Genomic DNA, 27667 nt, shown 5'->3' on the forward strand with positions numbered 1-27667 from the left:
AAATGGAAAAAAATGATTTTCCTTAATGCTTCCTTATTCTTCTAAACCATCTGTAAGTTGGAGCAAATTTGCAATATAACCCTATGTAGCCTATATGTGTATGTGCATGATCTTAAAATTGAACAATCAATAAATACCAAAAGAGTATCACACCGATCTAATATTCAGTAAACAAGGCGGATTTCATTTCATTCAATTTCTGTGATCATCATTCATCGCCCACTGGGATTCCACTGGGATTCCTGAAGAGCTGGACTCCCTGCTCTCCTCCATTCCTGAGAGCATCCACTTAGATAGCCCAAAGTCTCTCTTACATTCCTTGAACTTTAGCAGGGCCAAACTCCTCCAACTCACAAAGCAGGCAGAGAGCTTGATATCATTTTTGCCTGAGACTGCGACACAGGCACCATAACAGTTACTCCCCTGCACCACTCCGACCACATTTTCATACAGTTCAACGTGTGCCTCACAGAACAGCCCTCTGTTCTTTCAGCCATGGTCTCTTTTTGACGCAACCTCCACGACCTCTCCCCTGTCCATTTGTCCTCTCTAGTAGCCTCTGCTCCTCCACTATCTAGCACATTCTCCTCCCTTGAGATTAATGATGCCACAGAGTCTCTCTGCTCTACACTAAGCTCTGGTCTGTATAGCCTGTGTCCTCTATCCACCAGACCTGCTCATCCTAACCAGTCACATGCATGGTTGAATGATTGAATGAATCTCTGAACACACTGGCCTTAACCAAACAACTACCTCTCCAGGTTAAGAGTGAAACATTTCCTTCATTCACCCCTCTCACTGAGCGTGAGGTGTCCAAACGTGTAACATGTAGGCGCCCTACTACATGCCCCCACTAGACCCTAATCCTACCGACCTACTCTGAGACATACTGTAGCTCCCACCATCACACTAGCAGTCACAACTGTAATTAATACCTCACTGGTATATATCCAACTGCTTTCATATTGGCTCAGGTAACTCTGCTGCTTAAAAAGCTTTCCCTTGCTCCCACTCAGGTTGAGAACTATCTCCCTGTCGCACTCCTACATTTTCCCTCAAAGGCTCTAGACAGAGCAGCTTCCAAAAAATCACAGGATTGCTCTCACAGAATGTCCTCCTTGATCCTAACACTTTAGCGAACTTGTAATATTTGGACTGATTCCAATGGCTACGATGACAGTAAAAGAAACACTGTCATTTAATTGGTTGAAACCAATGAGGGGTTATCTGAGATGCACAAGGGTGTCAATGTGGCTCTGGCCGACAAGCAAGCGGGCGTGACGAGTAGGCTAAGTTATCAGGGTTGTCTACCAATACACAACCCAAAAAAGCCACATTTTATTTTTCCCTTTGACCTTCAGCATGTACAGTTTTGCCCCTTTTTGATGCTCTGTAGATCAGTTATGCCACCAAAATAATGGAATAAAGAATAAGGACACAAAACGCATTTTCATTATGCCTTAGTCTCATAAAATAACTAGCCACAGAAACTGGCAACTAGGCCTACAACTGGTAGCCTAACATAACTACTGTAGGCTTTCAAATGTGGATTCTACTGTTAAAAATAGCATTAACTTTTGATGGTAGGCCTATACAGTATGTTACCCAGGATATTGTCACAGCTAGAATTAAGATCTTTACCTCCAGCTTAACCTCTCTGAGACTGCTAAACAAACTATACATCATAACACATCAAAACTGACACCCACTCTATTGCTCCTACCAAGGTGGCAAGAAACTGACTGATGACCAGCTAACCCTCGCAGACCATGTTACCTCTGTTGCCTGGTCATACTAGGCTGGGTAAACCCAGCCTGATCTACCTGTGATTTGGGTTTGGCCCTGCTGCTCAGGCTGGAAACCTGCACATCTATCTCTCCTGCTTCCTGTCCACATTTGCTGGGTCCAATCAGAAACTGACTTATCCACCAGATGCACCCGGATCGTTGGTCTGATTGGTTGAGGGACTATCCAAGCGTATGGAGTCATTTGAAATATGCCCACTGATTATGCCTCTTGTGCAGTAGAAATAATATGCAGACTTCCCAGACTAATGTTCAAACTTAAAAGATTGAGCTTAGTATGGTGATAGCCAGACTAGGGGTCATGTCGCCTCGGACTGTAATGGAGTGACGTTGGATGAACTTATTGTTATGACGTGTGGGGGAAGGGATATGAGGGAGAGAGTGGTTGATTGCTCCTGATGAGCGTGAAGGAGCAGGAACTTTGGAACAGTGATTATTGTGTAGTATGAAGGAGAGGAGAGTCATAAAAAGAAGAGCACAGCACAGTGAAGGGTGAGTAAACTGGGAAGGGGCGTGTTGTTGCTACCGTAGAGTGGTACTCAAGGTTTGGGGGTGGGTTCCGTTTGCATGCTGTTAAGGGCTGCTGGTGGCAAAGATAGCTTAGCAGGCTAATCTATCTTCTTAGCAAGGAGTTCTACATTTCCGCTACTGTTATACCAAGAGTTATTAATCTTATATTAAGATCAAAAAAGAGATTACCTAGCACTCTCTCGAAAATTCATTTTGACACAATTTAAAAAGACTTTGACTTATTTTAAGGAGTCTCATCAAGATAAATTTACTAAACGCACTAGCAGACAATTTTGCTTGTTTTTCAAACAAATTTACTTTACTTCAGGATGAGATGTCTAAATTCAAATAACTCAAATTCTTTCATCTGTGGTCCTCCGATGGTGGAATGATTGTAGCGCTTATGACAACCTCACATACCTACTATTCACTTACCACTCTTCCCCACCTCCCTCCTCTGCTCTACCTCCTCTCCTCCTACATACCTTGACTAGAACAGGCACTCCTATCCTCTAGTAGTAGTATTAACAGATGTAGTGGTAGTCTTCTTGGCACTGTAATTTAAATGTTAGTCTAATGCTGTAGCTATAACTAGTTTATATTAAATGTAAATATATTGTTTTAGTTAGAGCTCTGTAGCTGAAATGTTCAAACGTTACATGAAAAACATACCCTTACAATCAACCAGTGGTGATACAATGTCATCCCATACAATAATTCAATTAAAATAGTTCATTGCTTCTTCTTCCTACACATGTTAATCACATCATGCACAGGCCAGGTTGATTGTGTGGGTGTATATGTGGGTGTGGGTATAAATAAGTGAGGTTCTACTGTATCTGCTTGAGCACACCGAGGAAGGCGCTAAGCCGAAACGTGTCTATGCAATAAACACGTTTATATGCAAAGTGCAGCCTTTTTCCTTTTCTGAGTAAGCATTTTAGCACTCTAAAAACAGACTGAGTGAAGCCTGCTCCTACCATACAAATTATCTGAAAAACTTGCCATAGCTATTACAACTAACTACCAGTAGTTACTAACCTTAACCAAAGTGTGACAGCAGTTGAATTTGGGTGGAATTCATAAGTGATATGTCAATTAAATATGATTTGTTTTACAGTCTGGTACAATACAGTCAAATAGCACCAAAGGCCACTATCTAGAAATCTAGATTTCTGCCTGGACATTAAAATGCTTTTGTAGTCTCGCACAACAAGCTTTAAAAATGACATGACGCATGGTTATAGAGAGATCCAGATAGGCTATGTAATGTTTCCAAGTTGATATTCACTTTAAATATTGGTTTTCTTTAAACAGAGATTGATGTTCGGTCTCCAACACTGTCAAATGAAGTTTAATGCTGCTGACAGCCTGTGAGTGTTAACTTGCATGGTTATGTATACGGTCCTTGTGGTTGTGGAGATATCTAACATTTGTGGGCATGTCATGTTAAGCAGGATACCTGAAAATTGGCCTGATATTGTTAGTTGAAGTCACAAAAAGAAATGTTCAACTCAACTACCCTAGAACTTTACCTATGGGTTTTTTCTGTCTTTAAAAATAAATAAATAAATAAAACAATTGGGTCGCCAGCTACTACCCAAACATGTCCACAAAAGTCTTAATGGAAGCGCTTTTCAGAATTGCCCCCCTGACTATCAACCTTTTTGGGGCTTTTTAAGGCACACCAAAGGTCAAATAGAATGCCAAGGCACATTGCGCTATGGACACCATTATGATGACTGTGGCAAAGATTATAATAGGGTACACCAGCCGGGAGTTCCTCTCCATGTGCTCATATTTTTTTTACGCATACAAGTGTTCATGAGCTGGGCACAAAAGAAAGGCAAGTTATGACATAATTCACAGATTGGGAAATGTGATTTTATTCTATTCTGCTCAACAAGGGAAAGGGTGTTGTCAGTGCCCTCACTCCTCAGATTAGTTGCTTGTTTTTTTTTTTTTTTTTAACTATAGCAGGCAGTTGAAAAAATTGTTAAATCTAGCAATGGCAACATATCCTAACTGTAGTAAATTATTGAGGCGAGCATGCCAAGGAGTTGTGAGATGGATCTCAGTTTCACATCATGAAATCAAACTGAGAACAGCCTACTAATGACCATTTTTTAAAAAGGGTAACACTAACACTTTAGTTTGGGGAACACATTAACCATTAACACAGATTACATAACTAATGTGTGCATGTATTAGTGCTCAACAAGGTCTGTATTTCACATTTGGGTTTTTACTGAACAATTGTTCAGAATCAATATGGCATTTCTGGGTAAATCCTTCAAAAATGAGTTGGTCTTGACGTAATGTTACTGGCATATAATATGGCTCAAAATAGACTCCTAATACACTGTCTGAATATGTGATGCATAATGACAAAATCAGCTATTTTCCAAAATGCTATTATGTAATTTTAGTCAAATAAAATAGAATTTATAACATTTTAGAAGAATAAATCCTCTACTGAGAAAGAATAAGAAATTACTGAATAAAACCCTAATAAATGTGTAATGACACTTAATATTGAGCATTCATACATGTATTACTTATATATTAATGGTTAATGAATGGTTGCATAAAATGAAGTGTTACAGGGTAGTAAAGAAGCTGGGTCATTGATGCATTTATAGAGGACATTTAATCAAGTATTGTACTATGTTCTCTGATGTTAAAATAGTATATATTCAACTTTGATTTATAAAAAATGAACTCAATTGCAATTTTACAAGCCCAATTAAAACCTTATATTTAGGCTGCATTGAAATGGTCCTTATGACTAAATGGCACCTTCTTTGGCAACCCCAATTGAACTTCAATGGCTTTGCGACATTTGACATCACAAGTAGGCTTTGTTCTAATTAAACCATTTTTAGTGGCCATTTCTGATTTGAAGATGTTCATGAAGGAGGGCACAACTATGCCTCATGTTCATGATAGCTCTTTGGTTATGCACAACATCTCCTAATTCATCAAAAACAAGACAAAAATGTTTTCCATTCTATGTCACCTTTAAATTAATTTAAATACTCCTCTAAGCCCAATTCATGAGCCTGTGGGAAAAAGCATTGGGTTCCTTCCTCAAAACTCCACGGCGGGCACACCTCATCTTGCCTCACAGCACACCGGTTATACCACTACTTTAGACCAGCAAAATCTCCCTTTGTTATTTCGCAGGGTGTTTTAATGTCTCATTTTTGTTGCAAATGGAGACGTGCACTTGTGGGATACGAAAATGATGTAGTGTGGTCACACTTGATGGCCTATGTTTTTGTTCACTCACATCTTGTGGTGATCTTTGGATCAGGTTATTGTTCCGAGTCAGTGATGACTAATGGTGAACCAAGCAATCCAATGGGTGTGATAACACATTCTGATATCTACACGATTAAGATGTCTGCATGTTTAAGATAGATGTATTTACACAACCACACAGAGGCTCTTATATAAATGAGATAAGACATTCCTTTGTGACATAACCAGCATGCCATGAACCCATCACATTCATCAACAGCTGATTTGAGGGAATTCAACATCTTGTTTAAAATGGCCATATTTGCTCAGTGCACAGTAAACAACATGGCTTCCCATTAAAGCGAGTACACAACGCGGGGGTAAATGTGCCTGCAAACTCTCTGAACAATGCAACAATGCCTCTTACTGGAAAGACTTCAGGTTGAGGCCTTGTTTAACATGCCGGCCTTGTTCAGGGTTTCCGTACAAATTAGATTTGTGATAACTTTCCATTACACCATCACACAAATGTGCTGATTTTTTCTGTGACTTCATTCACAAATGGGTGCAACAAAAACAACTTTTCACTCTTCCTGTATGTAGGGGAAAGACAATGTCGGTCTATAAAATGCCCTAATATCAGCATTCAAATCTGTTAGTGAATATATACAACCAAATGTTCCCCCTAAATTATCACAACACAAAGGGAAAAGGACTTATCACACCCAAGCATACAGTTATCCATCCGGCGAGGCTGTGACTTAATTGTAAACAATGAAAAGCCTTGAATTCCATAAACCACAAGTTTTTTAATGGAGGACTTACAGAGTACACATCTCGCCCCTCCTATCGTTGCCCTCTTCCTTGCTCCAGTGGTAGAGTGCACGTTTCCATGTAATGTTTCCATGTTTACGATAGACATTCCTCCTGGTAAAGAAGTGAGGTGCGCTACGTCCATTAGGTGGAATTTAACCAGATTGAAGGAGGAATTTCCTGGAGCTGTTTCACAACACAACACAAACCTTAGGCTGGGTCACCCCTGACTGGAAGCCTATTCTATTCAAAGCTAGCCAAGATGCCAAGAGACAATAGTGGATGAATGATCTAAATTGGCTTAATATCATAAACACACTTCAAACATCTGAGCCAGGAAGTACAATGAAGCAGAGGCTTTGCCCGACAAGCGGCCATCACCCATTTCCTGCCCATATGAGGTGATAAAAAAAGGACCAAACGCATCACAGGTCTGACCTTTTGTCTTTCAAAGTGCAAATGTGGAAATAAACAGCTACTGCTCTCTTCACCACCGGTTTCTGCTTAGGACAAAAGTCTGTATAGTTAAATTTACTAGGGACGTATTTTGTATAAAATATAATAAAAAAAAATATTATACATATAGAAAAATGACTAGGGATGTAACAATTCGCTCGGCTCAACTCACGATTCAGTGGATTCGATTCACAATTTAAGTTCACGATACAATTTTCTTAAATAAAGTAAGCTGCAGACAAATGCAGCCACCTAAGTGTCCTCAGTAATGCACATTCGGTTTTATCTGGTGCCCTGATGAGGTTGTTTTGAATTAGAATAATCTTTTGACCAATCTCAAAAGCAGATTATGCCCCATTTGTTAATAATTGCATTGCGATTCACTTCTCTCAACCAGTTATAATCTTCACATATTTGTATCGATTTTTAGCCGACAGAGCATTGTTACTTCCCTATAATTTACTGTAAAAATTAGTAATCAACACCATCACAAAACCACACAAATTATGCAATGGAAGGACTGTTTTATTCAAGGGTTCCATTGTAATTGGTAGGTGGGTATGAAAATCAGGAAGCAGTTTACACAATAACCTTTAAAAATCAACATGCGGTGATCATGAAGTCACATGAAGAAGACCCTATAGATGCTAAAAGAAGAGTTAGGAAAATGGTGTCTGCTCCGAACACTCCATGATTTTCACAGTGACCGGGTTCTTCTTACCTTAATACCATAATTAATGTTTCCTATATTTCAAATGGTGCATTTAGTTCTGACACAGAACAGTCAAACATTAAAAAAAAGGAGCAGGACTTCTTATTTTCTTTCCTTTGAGGACGTACCACAGTCCAGTCAGACACCGGTCTTCTGTTGGAAACCAGTGAGTATCAGCATATGTCTGGTGTAGAGTAGAGTACAGTCTGGTCCACTCACTCTGTTGAGAATGTATTTAGCTGGGATGGCATGTGAAGAAGAGGGCATCTGATTGGACCCCATGGGCTAATGTCCCTGTGAAGGGATTGGCTGGGGGGACCGCACAAGGATTGGCAAACATCTCAGTCTGACTTGGCGTACCACCAGAGGCCCCAACAGGTAAATGGCTGAAGCTCCATTATGATTGTGTAATATATACACACACACACACAGACAGACACACACACACACACACACACACAAATGCACAAACACACACACGCACGCACACACACACACACACACACACACACACACACACACATATACACCAGCTGCTTTCTTTCAGCTTTGGCATCCTATTCACGCTTCAGTGCAGTGGAGTCACCTCTCACTGCCATGTCCAAAAACAATGAAAAAAAAGCCCCCCTTTCTCAGCTCATCCTCTCTGGAAGGATACGACTTCAACCTTGTTGCTTTAAGCACGAGTAAAGTTCCCCGGGGCCCAGGATGGGCTTCCGAAGAAAAAGGGGGCAAACAAAACTTGGCACCGGACCATGTCTGGGATACATCAATGGCAGTTCCTCAGCAGAGTGTGTCCATGTGTCTGGCCAAGCACTGGGGGGATCTTTCACTGGGAGAGATGAAGATGTACACATTTCCATGGTGATGAAAGAGACCAGAAGGATCTCGGGCACTCAGAAAGGTCACATGCTTTCGCTCCAGCGAAGCGATAACAGTTTCTTTGTGCTCTTTAGAGGTTACGAAAAAAAAAAAAAAAGGATTTGGGGAGAAGACCCAAGAAATACCAATGACGTAACTTGATTGAAGTTCTGGAAATGTATCGTCTTCTCTATAATTACAAAAAAAATACAAACCCAAAAAATTCATAAAAATAGGTCAGAAAGTCCTTTTCTTTCTTATTTCATTCCGTAAGGCACTAGTTTATTTTCTTCTTGTCATTATAATCTTCTCAGGTAGTGCTGTGGTGGGCCCGAACCAAAAGCCTGGGGCTGGATTTCAGACGTATGCCCCAAGAGCAGCGTGGAACTCTGTGAGGCACTGAACAAGCTGCTGGAATTTGGGTCTCTCCTCAGGGTCCAAGGCCCAGCAGCAGGCCATCACAGCAAACCTTCATTAGCACATCGAAAAGAGAAAAGGAGGGGAAAAAACAGCAAAGGGATTATTAACACCAGTCAGTGAATAAATCTGGCAAGACAGTAAGACACTGACAGTTTTAATGGCTCTCAAAGCATCACTATTACGCAGGCTTACAGAATGGTTACAGCTGTCACATAAGACAGTGTTGATCACTGTGAGAGCACTCTCACAGAATTACCAGCGCCCCAATAACTCGACGACAAAGGTTCCTTGAGGACATCTTAACTGTATCCACACATACTCAATGGAGGGCACGCCGAGAGTCTGTTCTAATGATACAGTGAATTGTGTAATCTGTGTGCACACTTGGTTCACTGCACTAGAATAAAATTGGGACACACACACACACACACGACTCCCTCACAACTTTCCCATCCATCACTACCTGCCTCGGCATTGTCTGCTAAAATTCCCCTTCTGTCACACACACAGAAAACAACCCCACTCAACACCTATTCTTTGGCAGTGGAAAAGCCGGATTGGGAGATCCAGTCATCTGATTAGGTCTTCCTGCAAAGTTCCGGAGGTTGCGCATCAGGCAACAGATCGGGTCCTGTTCGTGTGACTGACAGGGGGGCTAAAGACTACATGGGAGGTGAAGGTGGTGGAAGGGGGGGGGGTAGTTTGTGATTTCTGGCGGGAGTTGGGGATAGGTGATCCAACTCTTCTGAGTTTGGAGGATGTCGATAAGGCTCTGCTGTAATTGTGCGAGAAGCCAGGAGTTATTTGACACAGGGTCAAGTCTGTTAATGTCAGCGTTCTCGCTCCGGCGGCGAGTCGAGGGTTTAGGGTGTGGGGTCGTGTCGGTGTTGCAAGTCCCCCTCCGGGGTAACTGGCTTCCTTTTGCAAATGTGTGGCAGGCACAGTTCAGATGAGCAGATAAGAGGCCCTATTGATTGCGGTAATGACTCGCTGTCAATCATTGTCGAGAGAAAGCCATGTTTTGGCACGTATTTGTTGTTCTGATCGACAAATTGTTCCATCTGTGTGAATGCTTCTAATACATTTCCCAACAACTGACCACATAATAGCTGCTTTTGTACATTGATCAAAATCAGTGTTCTGAGGGAAAAAGGCCTTTTGCCTTTAAACAACACAACGTTTCCCAGAGAGTGACCACATATGTGTGCAAACGGTGCAGAACTCACAGCTCATCGGGGCAGTTGATTGGCTGTGCTATTCGGTAGCCATCCTTCAGGTAGGCGGCCATCTCGAAGGGGTCGATGTCCACGTATGGGGTCTGACCCAGCGTCATCAGCTCCCACAGGCTCACACCAAAAGCCCACTGAGGAGAGAGAAATATTGAAGAAACAATGAGGAAGGAGATAACATGCAGAAGAGGGAACAGGGAAAGGGAAACAGAGAGAGAGAGAGAGAGAGAGAGAGAGAGAGGATGGTTAAAAGGTCAAACAATGTAGAAAGATGAATGAAAAAGGGGAAGGAGAGAATGACAGATGGAAATGAACAATGAAGCGATCTGATCTGTCATCACTATAGACAGCCACCACCATCTCACTTGCACAGACCGTCAGTGTCTACTTGTAACAGTTCCTGGAAGTGCTCTATGCCTGCACAGCCCCAGGTAGTAAGACAAACTCAAACAAACCAGGGAGACCTTTTTTTTCGACTGCAGATGGCACCATTATGAAAAGACAACAACGCAATGCCCTCACCAGGGCAACGTTTAATTTCGGACAGATGAGCGGAGTGCTGCACTGATTGTTAGTCTTCCATGGCGCGGCTGGTGCTGCCAAAGTGGCGTCATATAGCTGTGCTGTGCTCCACACTTATGGCTTCTTGAATGTTGAGCAATGTGATGAAAATCAGCTTTACTTTTCCTGGGCTCTCCCCAAAAGTCCAGCTCCCTGCAGACTTGCGGCTTTAGTTCTTGTCTTGATGGGAGGGAGCTAGGGATGTGTGTGTGTGTGTGTGTGTGTGTGTGTGTGTGTGTGTGTGTGTGTGTGTGTGTGTGTGTGTGTGTGTGTGTGTGTATGTATGTGTGGGTGGTTGGGGTGGGGGGATGGATTAGTGGGGTAGGGGGTAAGGTCCCCTTTAGGGACCAACGAAGACCATGCGGTGCCAGTTAGCGTTCTAGGAACAAAGCGTTCCAGACACAATGCTCGGAAACTTCAGTTTATTCAATTGGGCCTTGGGGTGCAAATTGTTTTTTTTTTTGTTTTTTTTTTTGTTGAAAACTTTTGTTTGTGGATTTGTTTTATAAAGTGGGTTAATGAGGGCCCACAGAGCTGCAGCACATTAAGACAGACATTATTCGCTGACGGCTGAGGTGATGTGCACACAGGTTAAATGCTAGGTGCCTCCAGACGGACAAACTCCAAAAACAAACAAAAAAAACAAACACAAACAAATAAACAAAAACAAAATAATTCAAAAGTGCTCATTTGGATCTACAGTGTACTCAACATTTTCCCAAACTTCCAGGGAAAGGTGCAGTAACTTCCATCATGTCTATACCCCTGTTTCAGTGCTGACTAATGCAAAAGCCAGTCAGCACCGTATAAGGAAGTAGAGGTCCTCAACAGACAGACACATAGAAGTACATATGAACATCCTAGCCTGGCCCCCGCCTGACTACGTACTTCCGCTCATTTACATCTCTCTTCAGACTCTGTCTGGTATAGCTTGATTCAGCTTCGTTTACTTCGGCAAGTGCATCTCCGCCTAATCAGTGAACAGAGGGCGTTCCCAAGGGCGATTACATTTAAGTTTCAAGCCTATCATTATCGTTGTGTCCCCCGTGGTTATCATACGTCATTACCAAACGTTAGTGACTGAACTCCAATGAATTCAAAATTCAGACAAGCATCCACAAACCAGGATATAAACGTTTGCCAATGGAGCTAAGCCAGACTCTGTGCGAAGAATAGAGTCTGGTCTCCAGGCTATGAACATCCCTCTACAATGCGTGTGGTGATGTCAATGTCTCTCCTATACATCAACTAACTTAATGTGTTGGTGGTGAATTATTGGGCCAGTACACTCATACTAGCGGACATACACACTATCACACAATTACACACAAATTCAAAAAGTGAGACACACACACACACACACACACACACACACGCACGATTAAAAACCACTGCCAACATTCCTCAGGTGTGACTGTGAGAGAGGGAAACATATCTCTCCCCCCGCCACCCCAGTTCCAGTGAAGCCCATGTCATCAGGAAGACTCCACTCCTCATACAGTATGCCTAGCAGGGTTCCTGTTTCTGTTTCCTGTTCCTTCTTAGCGTGAAACAGATGTCGCGTACGATGTATACATGCACACATAGCTATTGTATGTTGGGGCCTGAAATGTTTACATACAAGCCACCAAAGATGTGTAAGTAGGGCTGAGATCGGCCAGTATTCAGTGCACAGTTCGGTCGTAGGCGCCTCTGGGTACACAGAAAACGGCTCCAATGAACAGTCCATTCTTCACAAAGACTAAATAAATGCGGGGACAAATGGTAACATTTACGGTTACTAAGACAAACATTCTGGATTATGTCCCTTGAGTATGTGTGGCCATCGCAAGGGTCTATGTAAGTGCATCTGAATGTTTGTGCAGGGGGTCTGCATGCAAAGCCTCTGAACATGTGTCTAATTGTGTGTGTGTGTGTGTGTGTGTGTGTGTGTGTGTGTGTGTGTGTGTGTGTGTGCACAAGAGAGAATTTGGGAGTATTGGCAAGTGAAACCTGTTGTGTTCAGAATGCCTGTTGAGCTCGTCTCTTGGCTTGGGTACACGTTGCCTAGCAACAGAGCGCTCTGCCAGCAGGCATCCTGGTCCCACCAGGCTGGGCAGTGCTCCTCATCCCGCCCAGCCTGTCCCTCCGTCCGCCCGCCCGCCCAGACACCCTCCATTGTTGGGGGGCCTGCTGTCTGGCCAGCATTGTTCCACACCTACGCTACAAGGATGGAGGGAGGTCACCGTGGTCTGAAGAACGCATCACAAGAAGGGAAGAAGAGAAGGAAGGAGGGAGGGAGGGAGGGAGAGGGGGGACGGGAGGGGGTCCTTCCTGACAGTGCAAAGCATCCTTCCCGCCAGGCAGCCAGGAGCCAGTTCAGAGGTCTCCCAGAACGGGTGTGCCTGGCTTGGGATCGCATGCCGAGCCTGACCCCCCGCCACCCCTTGTTAATTTCCCCTTCTGTGCGGGCGAAAAACACTTGAGACTCGCGACACGGCTGCTTGCCTGCCTGCCTGCCTGCCTGCCTGCACTGGCTTCTGATGAAGGGCTACCGTTTCCAATAGCAGCACCTCTCCAAACATCTGGACTGAAGGAGGTGAGGCGGGAAAACAATAGACTCCTTGGTTTTTGGCGGGCAGAACAATACAGCGCTGTTGAGAGGTGCTTTCATCAGGATGAACACATACAAAAGCCCACGGGGTACTGTTGAAGGCCACAAACGACTCCCCTCGCCTGCCAAAAAAGCATTGCTCCTCGTCTCAAGTCTCCACATGCTGGCCATTATGGATATTGTGGGCAATCAAGAACTGATTACACTGTTGAACATGCAGGCTTTAACGCTTACAAGATGTATTATACTGACATACGCTTTCAAAAAACGTGACAAAATGTCATGATGGACCTTGAACAGACTAAAGACAGAATTGGGAGAGAGAGAATTCTACTTGTCCCGTCTTGTTCTGATATTGTGTTCCAAGTGCTTAAGCTAACAGTGATTATGTCCTAATAGCCATCACTACAAGTAACGTTCTGGGAAAAAATGTCTCCAAGATTTGTCCAAGATAGAGATTTGTAATAGCAGAGAATCAGCTGAATAATACATGAAACTGTACTAACCTATCTGGAAAGGAACAAAGCCATCCGATTATATGGCCTTTCTCAAAGCATTCTCGAAAGATGGTTGGACAGAAATGGACACCCGTGGAGACAGTGAAGGAATCACGGGCCAAGACTGAACACTCACACTCACTTCAAGACTACTGCAACACAATCTGAGAGTACAGTATGGGTAAGTGGTCCTCACCACGTCGCTGGCGCTGGAGAAGTCGTTGTTGAGCAGGCTCTCCAGGGCCATCCAGCGCACGGGCCGGTTCTCGTTGTCCCCCAGGCAGTGGTAGTCCATGGGGAACAGGTCTCGGGCCAGGGCGTTGTCTGTGATCTTCACCTGCATGCTGTCGTCAATGCTGTGCGGGGCATGCGTATGAAAGTCAGGTGCATGAGTGGGACACTTTTCGCTTTCATGTACATTTGGAGCGCAGCAGAGTGAGTTTGAAGTGAATTTCGTGTGATGCTATTACGGTAATGATTATGGTATTTGAATGATGATAATGTTTGATGCATTCACCCTTACAAAATTGAAGCTTTCGATTAATTAATACAAGCGCACAGTGTCAAGGGAGGGCGGTTGCAACTTACACACAGTTTCTGGCAGCCAGGTCTTTATGAATGACCTCTCTTCGTGCCAGGTAACTCATCCCACATGCAATCTGAATGGCCATGTGTACCAGGTCCTGCTGTGAAATGGCCTAAGAGAAATAAACAGATGGCGAATGGCCGAAAAATAATTGATATCATGAACTGAGAAATCTTTTGCGTAACTTATTAGACATTTTGAGAAAGAATTAGTGTACATAAAGGAAGGAACAGGGTACAAACAGTAAGTGAAGCATAATCACAACAGATTAAGGGGCTAAAGAATTCAAAAGAATTCTTTTAACGGCTGCCTTCTCTACTTTCCATGCATGTGCCAACAAAACCATGTTTGCTGGAAGTACTTTGAGGTCTTGATGCCATTATGATGATCATTTCCATAGCTTACATAAATATTCCCTACCCTAGGCACCTGGCAAGTGTACAGAGGGGAGTTACCATGCCAAGATCAGGAGCATCATGAGGGAAGGGCCTAATAATACGCGAGTACAGTGTTCCCAAACCCTATTACAGGAGATCAGCGAAACTGTACCTGTTTAGCTTTTGTTAATCTGAGAGGGAAACGGAGAATGAACGAGTGGAGAACAATGCAAGGCATATTTAGCGAGTCGGGAGCGCGTACTGGGAAATGGGAAGTTGGCACCTGCTGCCGCCACTGTGGAGACCCAACCTAGTGTTCTGAACAACTCTCTCAACAGATTTACGACTCCTTTGTTCATCGGTCGAAGGCCCGTGACTAAAGGTGGTGGGCTACGGCAACACTATGACCAAGACACACCACCTGGCCCAAATATATGATCCTACAATTAAACCTTTGTGTCATATCCGTCATACTCACACCAGAGCTAGTTGGCACCCATCAATATTAAGGTGCTGTTGGCAGATATACATGCATGCATCTCTGTCTCTGTCTATCTGTCTGTCTCTCTCTCTCTCTCTCTCTCACACACACACACACAATGAGGCATTCAAATGAGTTATGCATCTGTATCAGAGATGTTCCCCATCAGCCAACCTGAGCAGATGTTCAGAGGTGAAAATCATAGCCTAAAACCATTCAGCGATGGAGTCCTCTCTGGAAAGCGTTCAGGCACTGGAGGCACTGGAGCTTCTAACTAATGTTTTGCCACTGATTTACGACCTGGGCTTTATTGCAACAGCAGCAAAGGAGGAAAATACATGAAAGTAGTTTATGATTTTCATTCTTGCTCAGCCCCGATAATTGCTTTAAGTGCATGGAGGAAAAGCAGAGAGGCAGGCAAAGGCAGAATGTGTAATTTGAAATCGCATAAAAGCCTTGCTCATTCTATCGTGTGTGTGTGTGTGTGTGTGTGTGTGTGTGTGTGTGTGTGTGTGTGTGTATGTGTGTTTGTCTGCCTGCATGTCTCTGATTTCAATAGACGCAGTAGCAAGCTTCATCTTGTGGTGGAACAAAAATTCTTAGCTTTAAGAAACGTTCCCCCACCCCCTCCAACCTCCCCCCAAATGAGTTTAGTTAGCGGGCCGATTGATCGTCTGGGGCTGCGGCATTCTACCCCTCGCCACTTGCACCCCTCCCACTGGCTCTCGAGGCCGACGCCAAGTGGATCTGAGACCCCCTGGGCTGAAGCGGCACAAAAGCCTGATTGTTTTGGGTTTCATTCCCACCCCTTTCCCCAACTTCCACCCCCACCTCCTTCTGTTTTGGAAGCCCGTATTCCTCCATCCTACATCAGAGAGCGCACTTTTTTTTTCTTTTACAAAGGTTTACGGTGGTTTGATGTCAACTGGTGCATCTCGCGAGGGGAAAATTGTGGCGCTTTCGCTTGTGGGAGCGCAATTAAACGCGGCAAACATCAACTCCGCAGGTGTTGCGCTCGAGGGCGCCGTTCTCGCTGCGCTCTGTCTGATGAGCTTCCCACAGTGGGCACGCCGCTCCACGCAACACCTGACCCGTATTAGTCCGGCATGGGAACGTCGACGAGACCAGACTGGAGCGCGTGGAGGAGTAGGGGTTGAGGGGTTGGGTGCGCAACGCCCAGCCTTCAGGGGCAAGGGCAGACGTCTGCAATGGGGCACACATGTCGTTTCCTGGCTGCTCTCCATCAGCTGAAAGGGAAGCAGAAGCAGGAGCAGGAGCAGGAGCAAGAGCAGGAGCCTTACCTGTGGATTGTTGGCCTCAGCCAGCTTGCACTGTCGCAGGAAGAGCTTGAGGTTACCCCAGTTCATGTAGGGCAGCAGGACCATGGGCTTCTCTCCGTCCTCTGTGCACACGTGGCTTATGGGTAACAGGTTCCTGCAGAAACAGAGAGGGGTTGTGTGGGAGAGGGAGTGGAGGGGGGGGGGGGGGGGGATGAGGGGCAAGGGGAAAAAAAGGGTTGCTTCAGTACATGCTCCAACTAAAATCAAAACCAGCGACTGTCACCAAGTCCTCTGCGATGTTTTGGTGCATTGAGGTGGGGGGTTGGGGGCAGTCTGTAGTCGTCGAGGAAGGATCCTGGGGAAAAGCGTAGTCCTGCACATCATTAAACGGGGATTATACCCCCACGTCATTCCTAATGGCTTCTGGCTCAGGCACAGGGATGAGGGACTGGGAACGATGAAAACAACACCTCGTTAAAAGCCTCTGTTAGCGACAGCTGGCTGTGGTCAGCTGAATAGCCACAGGCTGCGGAAACGATGAAAGTAGAGAACGTCGAAATCACAACTATTGACTGGCGGCTCAATTAGCTTTACTATGCTGCCATTACAGCAGGATTCTTGGTAGTGTCCTCTGAGAAGTTTGAGGGGGGAAGTTACCAAGAAAAACAACCTGATAAAAACGGCCCTTTAGGACACACAAAGTCCTCTGCACTCACAGAGTCATTAGTTCAATCATGGCTGATAACCCAAAATGACAAACTGATCTTGTGTTGGAACAGCCTCAACTGCTCCACGAGAATTAGATTTGTAAATCTAACAGAACACAAAGGACCACTAAAGAGGAAAAGCTTGCACATTTCCAATAAACACAATGACATACTCATGAAGCCAAAGAATAAACATAAGATGCATTCGCTGGCTTATGCATATTGCACCATTCCATCTCAACATTACGCACTACGCTGCTGCATTAAGTAAGCAGCGGTTTCGATTATACTGAGAATTCCTGTAACGGTTCTCAGCATAACAGGAAAGTGATTCTTCAATGTGGCCAGAAGAGGTGAGGAAGTGAGAGAAATGATCAGTGACGATGTGCTCTCTCTCCCGGAATTGACCGTTGGGAGGGTAAAGCGCTTGCGTTGCTAACTGTGCAGGGCTGTGCTTACGGTTTTGCAACAGGAATGGATGGAACTAGACGTGTGCAAAACTGTAGATCTGTATATGATAGACTACACTATTATTATTCACTACAATACTTTATTTAACAGCGGTTTCATTTTTGTTGAGAATTCCTGTGACAGTTCTTTGAAGAGATTCTTCAACGTGGCCAGGAGAAGTGAGGAAGTGGGAGACGTGATCAGTAATGTGCTGTCCCTATACTCAGAAGTGACTGGAATTTGACATCGCCTGTGACTTCATAAACCGTTTCCCATGAACGCACTGCACTGATGGAGCACCACCCTTCTCTCAACACCACAGTCATGTGTGTCTTCATGGACAAACAATGTCCAAACAGTCCAAATTAAAAGGGGAGACATTCAGAGTATGTGGAAGATTGGATTCCTCTCCAACTTCAAACACTGTAAACTGGGTGTGCTCGTCCACTGACCACACAGAATGGTGGAGGGTCTCATTTAGAACTTAAGCTGTTAAAATTCCAAAACGATATTAAGACTGTTCATCTTTTATGATGGACAGGAAAACATGAAGTTCAACAACAGCAGCAGTCATAGCAGTCTAGCCGGCAGTCATACAAAACAAATATGAGCTTGATGCTTTATTCAAAAGACAAGTAGAGAAACACAGTGGCTTGCTGTCTACACAAGCATTGCCATTTGAGCAAAGCCTGACATAAAGTGTGGTTTGATGGGAATGAGAATCAGTAAATAACATATTATGACAGTCTCATTAGTGAAATGAGCATGTGGAAAACATTTAGCATCTCAGATATCTGTGGTTGGTACAAATGGTGAGACACAAAAACCAGAAAGCCCTTGGCCCTGAGATAGAGATGCCAACAGGTTCAAGTTGTACACAATTCTGATTAATTGCAAAGATATTGTTTTGTTGGACTGTTCATGTCAACATTTCAGAGTCCACTATCCAATTAAACAGAGTTAGACAGATTACATGATCCAAACTTTCCCAGGGTGGGCAAAAGAATGTTTAGATGGTCTAGGTCTTTTGATGCTTGCAGTCTGAGGGTAACATTCAAAACATTCATTCGTCCAAGTCAGAGATGTTTCACTCACCTGTGGTGTAGACCTCGGAGCTTACAGCTTTCCGTCAACATCATGGTTACCTGCACTTCAGACGCATGATCTGTGGAGAGTGAGCGAGAGAGTTAATTTCAGAGCAAAAGCTATTTTAGTCAGGGAAGAAAACTCCACACCAAGCCAAGCAATGGACAAGTGTGCCAAAGGTGGAACCCCTCACACCCCATTGATGTAATTAGACAGGATGCACACTTAAGTATAAATATTTTATGGGTCCGTACAGCCTTTCAGTGGCTTCAAAAATACCTGCCATTTTAGAGTGTTAACGAGGCCTGGGATCCTGCAGCTCCTCGGTGAGGCTGTTTTTAATAACCTCACTGCCCTCTCGTCTCGGCCGTGCCAACAGTGATCGTGACAACCAGTGTTCATGCGGGGGTCACTACCAAGCACAGACCCTTCAGGGCCCTGGACTTTCTGCCCTCGCTGAGAACCGTCCCCTGGACTTCCTCTGGAAGCCTGCCGCGCCAACCATCCTCAGGCAACCGAAAGACCTGGCCGGCCGTTCACAGAGGGTCTGGTTTTTTTATCTCCGGCTGCAGCTTTGGCCGGCGCTCGCCACTTATGGGTAATCTGTATTGTTTCCTTCCCCCAGGGGCATGCGAAGGGAGGAAGTGGGGCCGGGTTGGCAGGACTTGGCTCTGACGCCGCATGGCAAAGGGGCACATTGTTTGTGTTTGGGAGGGGAGAGCTGTGGGGGTGGTGGAGGAGGGGGGAGGGGGAGATGCTCCACCCCGTGCCTGGATAAACACTGGCTGTGAGGGCCAGTGCTGAGAGAGGAAGGGAACTTGTGGCCCTGCTGATGTGCCATGGAAACTAGGGGTCAACAGGTCATCCTGAGTGCGACCTTGTGAAGCACTGGCATGAGAGAGTTGTGGGGGAGACTTCCAAGTTGTGCCCGGGGCTTGCCACCCCGTGTGTCTGGCACCTGATAGTTGTCAGATCAGCATGAGGGACATGCACAAATCCTGCCATGACGGAGCAGCCACTGCTACTACCCTCTCACTTCCTGTTTATCTGTCCATTTTGGAGATTGCTGCCATTACCACCCTTATCACTTAAAGACAGCAGCTGGAGGCTATAGATGGCTTATCATAGGAAGACCGAAACAGATAATGGAGGATGTCGTCTCCACAACGTTTATTTACCATAAACTATACACGTTACGCAATGTATTCTCGCTTCAAGGAAATGACGGTGTAATGTGCGGCTATGATGAGAGGCTGCATCGATACAGGATTGCAACTGTGTGTATTATGATAGAGCTACCGGTTATGTTTTGACTGATTAAAGGAATAGTTCATGACTTTTCATGATGTGGTTACATGACCCGCTCAAAGACACCACAGATCCCTAACGTCTCAGGACACAGACCTCTACAATCATATAGACCCTGCACCTGGGGAGTCCCTTTGACCACCACTGACCAGCAACATTTGGCTAACATTGTACAAACACTGAATTTTGATTAATAGTTTGATGTGTTTGTAAGAATGCCATTATTTTCATAAAAATGCAATATACTGTAGTAACAAAATGTCAAATGGATGATTAACATCTAGCATTATCTGGACAATGAGAACCAGTTTCAAAAGAGAAGAGACAAGTTCCAATGGTATGTCTCTCCTGGCATGGACAGTAGCGCAGCCTGGGTGATCTAAATTTCACTACAATAGTCACTTAGTAGCTGTGGCAACATCCTTATGGTGGACTGCTCAGGCTGGGCAGCATGCAGCCTCCTTGGACACAAGGGAGTATTTTACAGGATAAACGAGCCATCAGTCATCCTGGCCAGGGTCCAGTAGAGACGAAAGCTAAGGCCAGCATGTCGGAGCCCATAGAATTTTCATGATTCACCACTCATCAAGAAAAATAAGTTACAACATTCTCAAAAACACAATGTTCCAGCCTGTGTAGGAAACGGCACAGAGGGTGACTGAGGGGTCAGGGAGTGATGGAGGAACACTTGGGGGTTCCATTGGACACAAACATTGCAGAAATATATATACAAAGAGAGAAAGATGAGGACAATTAATGTCAAAGAGGAGAACAAAATGTAACCACACACATGCACACAAAAACATGCACTAAGAACACAGTCCCCACCTTTGACTGTTTTCACAAAGACTTGCTTCTCCTTGCTGGGGTCTTTGTCGTCCAGAAGGACTCCGTGGAATATGCGGCCAAATGTACCTACAACAGGTGAGAGCGGAGAACTCAATACAAGACATCCACATTATCACACGAACACACACACACACACACACACACAGAGCTGGCATGATTCATTTCTCTCCCTCAATCAATCTTGCTTCTCTGCCTGCCTAGTTTCAGGATGGAGGTGGACAGTTTCCTTGTTGTGTGGGGGGATGCCCAACATGTTCCGACAAACCACTTTGACGCATTTGACGGTGGGGTAAGAGACACGATACGTGAGAGGGGGCAGGTGAAAGATCTTGTCCTTTGTCGTTTTCCTGCTGTAACGGACAGGAGATGCCAACGCAATTGAGGAAAGATGCAAATTAGGATTATTGACCGTGTTTCAGATGTTGTGAGCTCATGTCTAGACCTGCCCACTCAACAAAAGGTTCTTCACTACCTCAGTCAGTCTGACACACTTGAGCACACGTACCATACACAAACACACCTCATCTAACAGAGCCAGTTCTCACAGAAGCGGCGGAGTAACAATCGGTCGATAAGTAAAATGAAAAAAAAAGAGGAAAAAAAATTGGCTTCAGTCCAAGAGCTCTGGCAAAAACAGCACTACTTGCACAAGAGCCTCTGATAAGGTTAACTTGGAGGAAACGTGCAGAAATTACAGTACATAATGAAACCCTCTGCGAGCAGATAGAGGCAGGTGGACTGAGAAAGCCCTCCGTACAACAAAGGCAGATGAAGACTGACAACCATAAATTTACTGGCATCTGTTGACAGTAGAATGGCAAAGCTCGCGCAAGAGCATAGTAAGGGGGATTGATTTGTGGTCATGACCTGGAAGAACAATGTGAAGTGTTCAAAGGTTACTTGGGAGAAGTTATGAGGATGATAAGAGCCATGGAGAAAGAGAAAGACAGAGATAGAGACAGTGTGTGTGTCCGTGCGTCACTTGGGAACGTGCAAGATACGTGTTTGTTTGTGCACGGCCTGCCAAGTTCACACTGAGTGGGTGGCCCTTAAAGGCGATTAAGCCCCTCAAGCGGCCAATCGAGACCTTTCCCAGAGTTTTATAACTTTCGGCAAATCCCCCAGACTCCAAGAGTGTGAGCCCAGGACGATGATTTAGAGCCACTACAAAATTTAAACAAAAAGACAGCAAGAAGGAAAAAAGATTAAATAAACCAGAGCCTGTGGCTGCATGGTCAAATAGAGCCAAGGGTCTGTGAGAGTGTAAGTCTGCGTGGTGTGTGCATGTGTGTGTGTGTGTGTGTGTGTGTGTAGTGAGGGTTTACAGAACTGTGTGGCAGGCTTTGTTTGCACAGGGCCATGGACTAGAGCGGTGGGATTAGGAGGCTGACTGTGTCAACACGTCTCCAGAGAAGAGCAGCAAGGCCGGCCTATAGCATGGCTAGAGCAGCCTCCTAGCCCCACGGCCCAGGCAAGGAACAATAACACACTGCCAACACCGATGGTCTCTGTGTGTTCTTGCATGTGTGTGTGTGTGTGTGTGTGTGTGTGTGTGTGAGCAAGTGTGTGTGTGTGTCCTTTTGTAAAGGTGTTTATATAATGTACATTTGGGTGTGTAAATGTACTGTATATGCACCATTTCCTCCGTTCCCATTTGGTACTGAATCTGCTTTGTTTTATATTACGAGACAATTAGAAACAAATACGAATGAATGAACTATACCAAACCAAAATAAACCAAGCACTCCTGCAGTAAAGACACCGCACCTTCATGTAGGACATCCCGTAGTGTGACCCTCTCCCTGGAGATGGCGATGTCTTTGACCTTGGCTTTGGCCTCCATCAAGGTGACGCTCCTCAGGTCGTTCTTCTCGATGCGCAGCGAAGGATAGCCTGCAGACACAGACACACACACAGGCAGAATTTTAAATCAGGGCGCAGCCTTTCACGCCCAGGACACATTCTTCAACAAGGTACTGTTTGTTTGAACAAAGTGCCCTTTACACATTCACAACATGCTAAATAAATCAGACCTTGGCAATGGGAGAGCAGGTACTGGCGCAATATGGCAGCCAGAGATCAGATAAGCCATTAGAATACGCAGGCTTTCCCACCCACATCCTACACTTACACAAACTTGGCAACGACATCCTTGAAAGGTGACGTCTGGGGAGTGCAATTTATTTTCTTCCTTTCCAAACTTTTTATTATTTTTTTATTACATTTTAAGTGTGATGTAATTATAATTTGGTGTAAGTTTCCCCCCCTGTGAGATGTGTTTTGTGTGTGTGTGTGTGTGTGTGTGTAAGTGATTACTTGGCCTCTCTTGCAGTCTGACAGGCCTGCACACATAATCTTGTCTGACATTGTTTATATTCACATCCAAACTCATGTCTCGTTGCCTGAAGCCTCTAATATCCCTTTGAGTGAAATCCTTTTAAAAGGAGCCCTTTGTCTTGATATATTTACTATTATGCCTTCCATCTCCAAGGTGCTTGATGAAACTTTTGAAAGGAGACCTTTCATCTGAATATAATCCAGTCACATCACACAGGTCTCCCTTTTTACTGCTGTGGTGCTCTGCCAAAACAGCGGATCCGTGTTTTCACAATTAGACCGTCTGTTCTACATGAGAGGGTGTCTTTTGACTGGCAGGTTTTAGGGGGCTCAGGAAGTTCCCTTCCAGGCCTGCAAGGTGTACCCACTGTGACGCCTCGTAATGAAACGGCACCTTGTGAATAACACACCGTGCGTCAGAGCCAGTGTGCAGCTCCGCAGCCGTCAACACACAGCTGGTGACACAGAGAACCTGGGGCTGCGCGAGCGGAAGCGCGATTGTTTGTGAACAAATTGAAAAACTTCCACTGTTGCATTGCGGTGTAATAAAAAAAAAAGAGGCTGCTTCATTTGAGCTGAGAAATGCCAGCTGTCTCTGCAAAGGTAGTTGAGAACATTTGTTTCACAAAGTATTATTCATTTTTTCTGTCAAGTGAAGCCCCTGATAATCTAAAACACATACACAAATAAACACACACACATAAGAGATGTCTACGCACTTGGCTGAACATGCACAGAAACACCATTACAGCAAATGGTCATAACAGAGACCAGATTTTTCATAAAGTACATATAAGCAGCAAGTCTGGAAGCAGGCAAACATGCTTCTCAGCTTCAGCCTCATCTCAGATCTAAAACAATGAAATAAGCAACTGACCTTAACACAGCATAGGTTAATGAAATATATTCAAATGTGCAACCTCTCTCTGGACAAATTAGCATACCAAAAAAACACAATGAGCTCTCAGAAGTCTTTTCTATGGTCTTATCTGAACGCTACACAGGAGTCTGGACAGACTTGTGAAGAGAATGCTGTCTAAGCTAGTCCTCTTAAGGACGGGAGATATGCACCCAGGGATGGCAAACACATCCCTCAAATAGCTGAAAGAAGGGAGGGATAAGAAGACAAGGGAGGAAAAGAAGTGCCATCGCATGCAGTCTGACTTGTGCATTTATGCTGCCCCCTGCTGGACGTTCCTGATAAATTCTCTGAGGCAGCAAAGTCAAACACACTACTCAGCATGGACTCTTTAGTAGACACACTGACTGCATTCATCTGTAGAGACACTGAAATAGTGCTCCCAAGTGGTAGAAATGACTAATTACACAAACATTGCTGGTGGCCAGGGAACAGACAACTCTGCTGAGAGCACACAGGAGATTACAGAGCAAAACAGGCCATAGGAATTATTTAAGAGGCATATCAGCATTACACAATGCTATGCTACATCGTGAATAGAGAAAACGAAGATCTTCTTCACCATAAGGGCAATAGATTCAATAGACACAAGGACACTGATTCTGATAACGAAACCATACAAGAGCAAAAGCTGGACTTTTCACTTGTGTTGCATGTAGGCTTATCTGCTCTCATATTGTAGTCTGAACAATATATTACATACTCTCAAATAAAAGTGACTATGCTAATGTGATCATATAAACTTAAATGTTTTAGGTATATTGGCATTGCACAAAAGTGGAGCTCATAATAAGACAATCCCATAGCCGTTTATACCCCTCGTGCATTTACCAACATGAATGCACCGGTGGCATGCACTCAATTACTGTACCAAAGGCAATGCTAAATGCTAATGAGCTGAGCTCTGGATCTGAGCTGAACAAAGATAGTGGATACAGTACAGACAACAGTTCATCATCAGTCAGCTCACTCATTCAAGAAATATCCCTCTTTGTCTATAAATACTATACAACGCCTATTTTCATGTGTTAAAATCGCAGAAATAGTTTAGTCTTTAAAACATACAGTGGTCACTGAACTCTAAATTAAGTAACGAGCTGGCTGCATCAGCTCTTTCTCCAACTACCAGAGAGAAACCTCACTGGACAGGAATGTTGAGGCACACTGACTAAACTCCAAATTAAGACAATAATGGTGTGTGGTACAGAGAGCGAAAATAGAAAAATTGTTGATGGAATTACAACACGTGGTCATGAAATGTCACAGGAGAATTCAAATCTAAGTGTTTGATTTCTGTTCTGACGGAGGCCTTAGATGTGGGTTTCCCGGGTCATTAAGGGTGGTGGCTCAGGGTAAGGGCGATGTGTGAAGGCTTTTACGAGTCACTAACGGCCAGGAAACCCAAGGCTCCTTTTGTGTTCAGAGCCTTTTGTCATACAATGTGCAATCACACCACATGTAGAGGTAGAGGTAGAGAGAGAGAGAGAGAGAGAAAAAGAGACATACAGAGAAATAAAGAGAGAGAGAGAGAAAGAGAGAGAGAGGTATGGTTTGCCAAGGTCAGCACTCTAAACAGAGGGGCATAAAGGACAAATGAAACAACCTGAAGCACACATTATGAGTGAACTGTTTTGACTGAGTGGAGAGAGCAGAGCTGTGGCAATCAGCAGTGAGCGTCTCAGTTAAAGAAGCTTCTGAGGTTAATAGTGTGACAATGAGACAGACAGACCCCTGCATCCACAGAACACATCACTAGTGACAGAAACAGACAGCACAGGCCTAGGAAACACTGATGTTAGTGTGCAGATGGTAGTGAAGCATGAGATGACTTTGGGACTTTGCTGTTGTCCACAGGGGAGAGCTCTAACCAAGAATCAGATCTCTTGCCCTCTCCACAATCCAACAACAATGGCGTCAGCGGGAGAAAAATGGTCTCAAATCAGCCCTGTGTGGATATCTGCTCCAGGCTCGAATGTCTAGGGGTTAACTCTTGAGACCAGCGGGACTTACTTTTGCTTTGCTGGGAGGGGGCGCCGGGATTTGGGAAGGAGGAGGCGGCAGCAAGCTGGTGGATGGGTGCAGAACCAGGGTGACTGTCTGATGGAGGGGGGGAGGGAGGGAAGGAATGAGGGAAGGAGAAAAGATGGGAGAGAGAGAGGAAGGGAGGGAGAGGGAATGATGAGAAAGAGGGGTGCATAAAAGGTTGGGTAATGATGGCAGGTGAAAAGGTGCACGTTGTCTCAGACAAGCAAAGCCACAGCACACAGTGTGAGAGGAACAGACAATGAACATAGACACCAATGGACACAGGCAAACCATGGAGTGAAAAATGCACAAACAAGAAAACAATTGCGTCCACTAGGGGGAGACCATCACCAGCACACAACCTGCCGTAAGGCTTCTGCCTTACACATTGCTGAATCATAAAGAAACTCCAATAGTACAGCACACACACTCTGATAAAAACACACTGTCCAGAGATATTTAGGCAAATCAAGAAGGGAAAGCCTGTGCTAGCATTAAGCATAAGCACTGTACGAGTGAGTAATAATTCAGAAACCCCTTTAAAGGGTTTGACTTTAACCTTCTGATGGTATAAACTTCATGCAATGCATTCTTTGAACAATATATGTACAGCCAGCAAGCCATCGTATTTAAACCGATTATGACCCCTGTTACAAAATACGAGTGAAGAAACAAGCATTCTGGTCTCAAAAGCCCAGCATCCGCATATGGCCGACTGGAGGGGGGAGTCCCAGCAAGAGACTGCTGAGGGGCTTTTCTCAAGGCCACAGGGCTCGGGGGACCTCTTAGCGGGTTCCTCTTGGCTGACTCCAGAACAGAAGGTATCTCACCCCTGTTCCTTCTCTCTCTCCAGCTCCTCTGAAAAATAATGGCCCAGTGATGGCTGCCTGGTCAGGAAACCAAGGGGAACTTGCTGAAATGGAGATTCCGCCTAGCCACCCACCCCCACCTCGAACCACTCCGCACCACCCCCCCCAAACCTGAGCTTTCCTCTCTATTTGTCCTTCATTTTGTTTGAGTGGTAACAGGAAGGAAAAGAGCAATGAAGCTACGCTACAGCGCTCAGAAGATACACACCAAACCACTTCAATGGGCTCGCTTGCAGAGCATCTAAGAAAAGCTAAGGGGGAAACACCGGAGGAGGAGGGATAGAGAACAAAGTTTACTAAAAAGAGGAGCGCTGAGATTTTTATGGCTGTGCGCTTGGAGCTTTTTGGGAGGGACATCGCTTGCCCTATAGCCCTCATTTGTGCAAACATGTCCCATCTCACCATCATGCATAAACATGGCCTCTTTCTGACACGCACACACACAAGATATACGAGGTCTTCCTCTCCTTCGCTTCGCACTCACTCACCCCAGTGCATATGTGCACAGCCTCATCGACACACACTACACACACACACACACACACTACACACACACTACACACACACTACACACACACACACACTGTCAGAGACCACAAGCTGGAATGTCACTCTGTTTATTACGACCTTCTGATTCCAGTTTAAGCTAATAAGATCATTCTCCACCAATTATCTCGTTTGGCAGAGGAATGT

General features: G+C 44.7%; 1 protein-coding gene across 2 annotated transcripts in view; it reads right to left on the bottom strand.

The window, feature by feature from the left end:
• Nucleotides 1-7331: 7331 nt before the first annotated feature.
• Nucleotides 7332-27667, bottom strand: part of ryk (receptor like tyrosine kinase) — a 49231-nt gene continuing 28895 nt past the window's right edge. The window contains exons 8-16 of one of the 2 annotated variants that reach the window (XM_062556312.1): nucleotides 26091-26177; nucleotides 22592-22717; nucleotides 20804-20890; nucleotides 18677-18746; nucleotides 16446-16578; nucleotides 14289-14398; nucleotides 13897-14056; nucleotides 10047-10183; nucleotides 7332-8869 (exon numbers count right to left, since the gene is read on the bottom strand). In XM_062556312.1, the coding sequence (XP_062412296.1) occupies nucleotides 8758-8869; nucleotides 10047-10183; nucleotides 13897-14056; nucleotides 14289-14398; nucleotides 16446-16578; nucleotides 18677-18746; nucleotides 20804-20890; nucleotides 22592-22717; nucleotides 26091-26177 (1022 nt within the window). In that variant the 3' untranslated portion in view covers nucleotides 7332-8757. The remainder of the gene's footprint in view (nucleotides 8870-10046; nucleotides 10184-13896; nucleotides 14057-14288; nucleotides 14399-16445; nucleotides 16579-18676; nucleotides 18747-20803; nucleotides 20891-22591; nucleotides 22718-26090; nucleotides 26178-27667) is intronic. The other variant, XM_062556313.1, reaches the window with a different exon arrangement.

Source organism: Sardina pilchardus, chromosome 15, assembly GCF_963854185.1.
Source record: "Sardina pilchardus chromosome 15, fSarPil1.1, whole genome shotgun sequence".
Classification (NCBI taxonomy): domain Eukaryota; kingdom Metazoa; phylum Chordata; class Actinopteri; order Clupeiformes; family Clupeidae; genus Sardina; species Sardina pilchardus.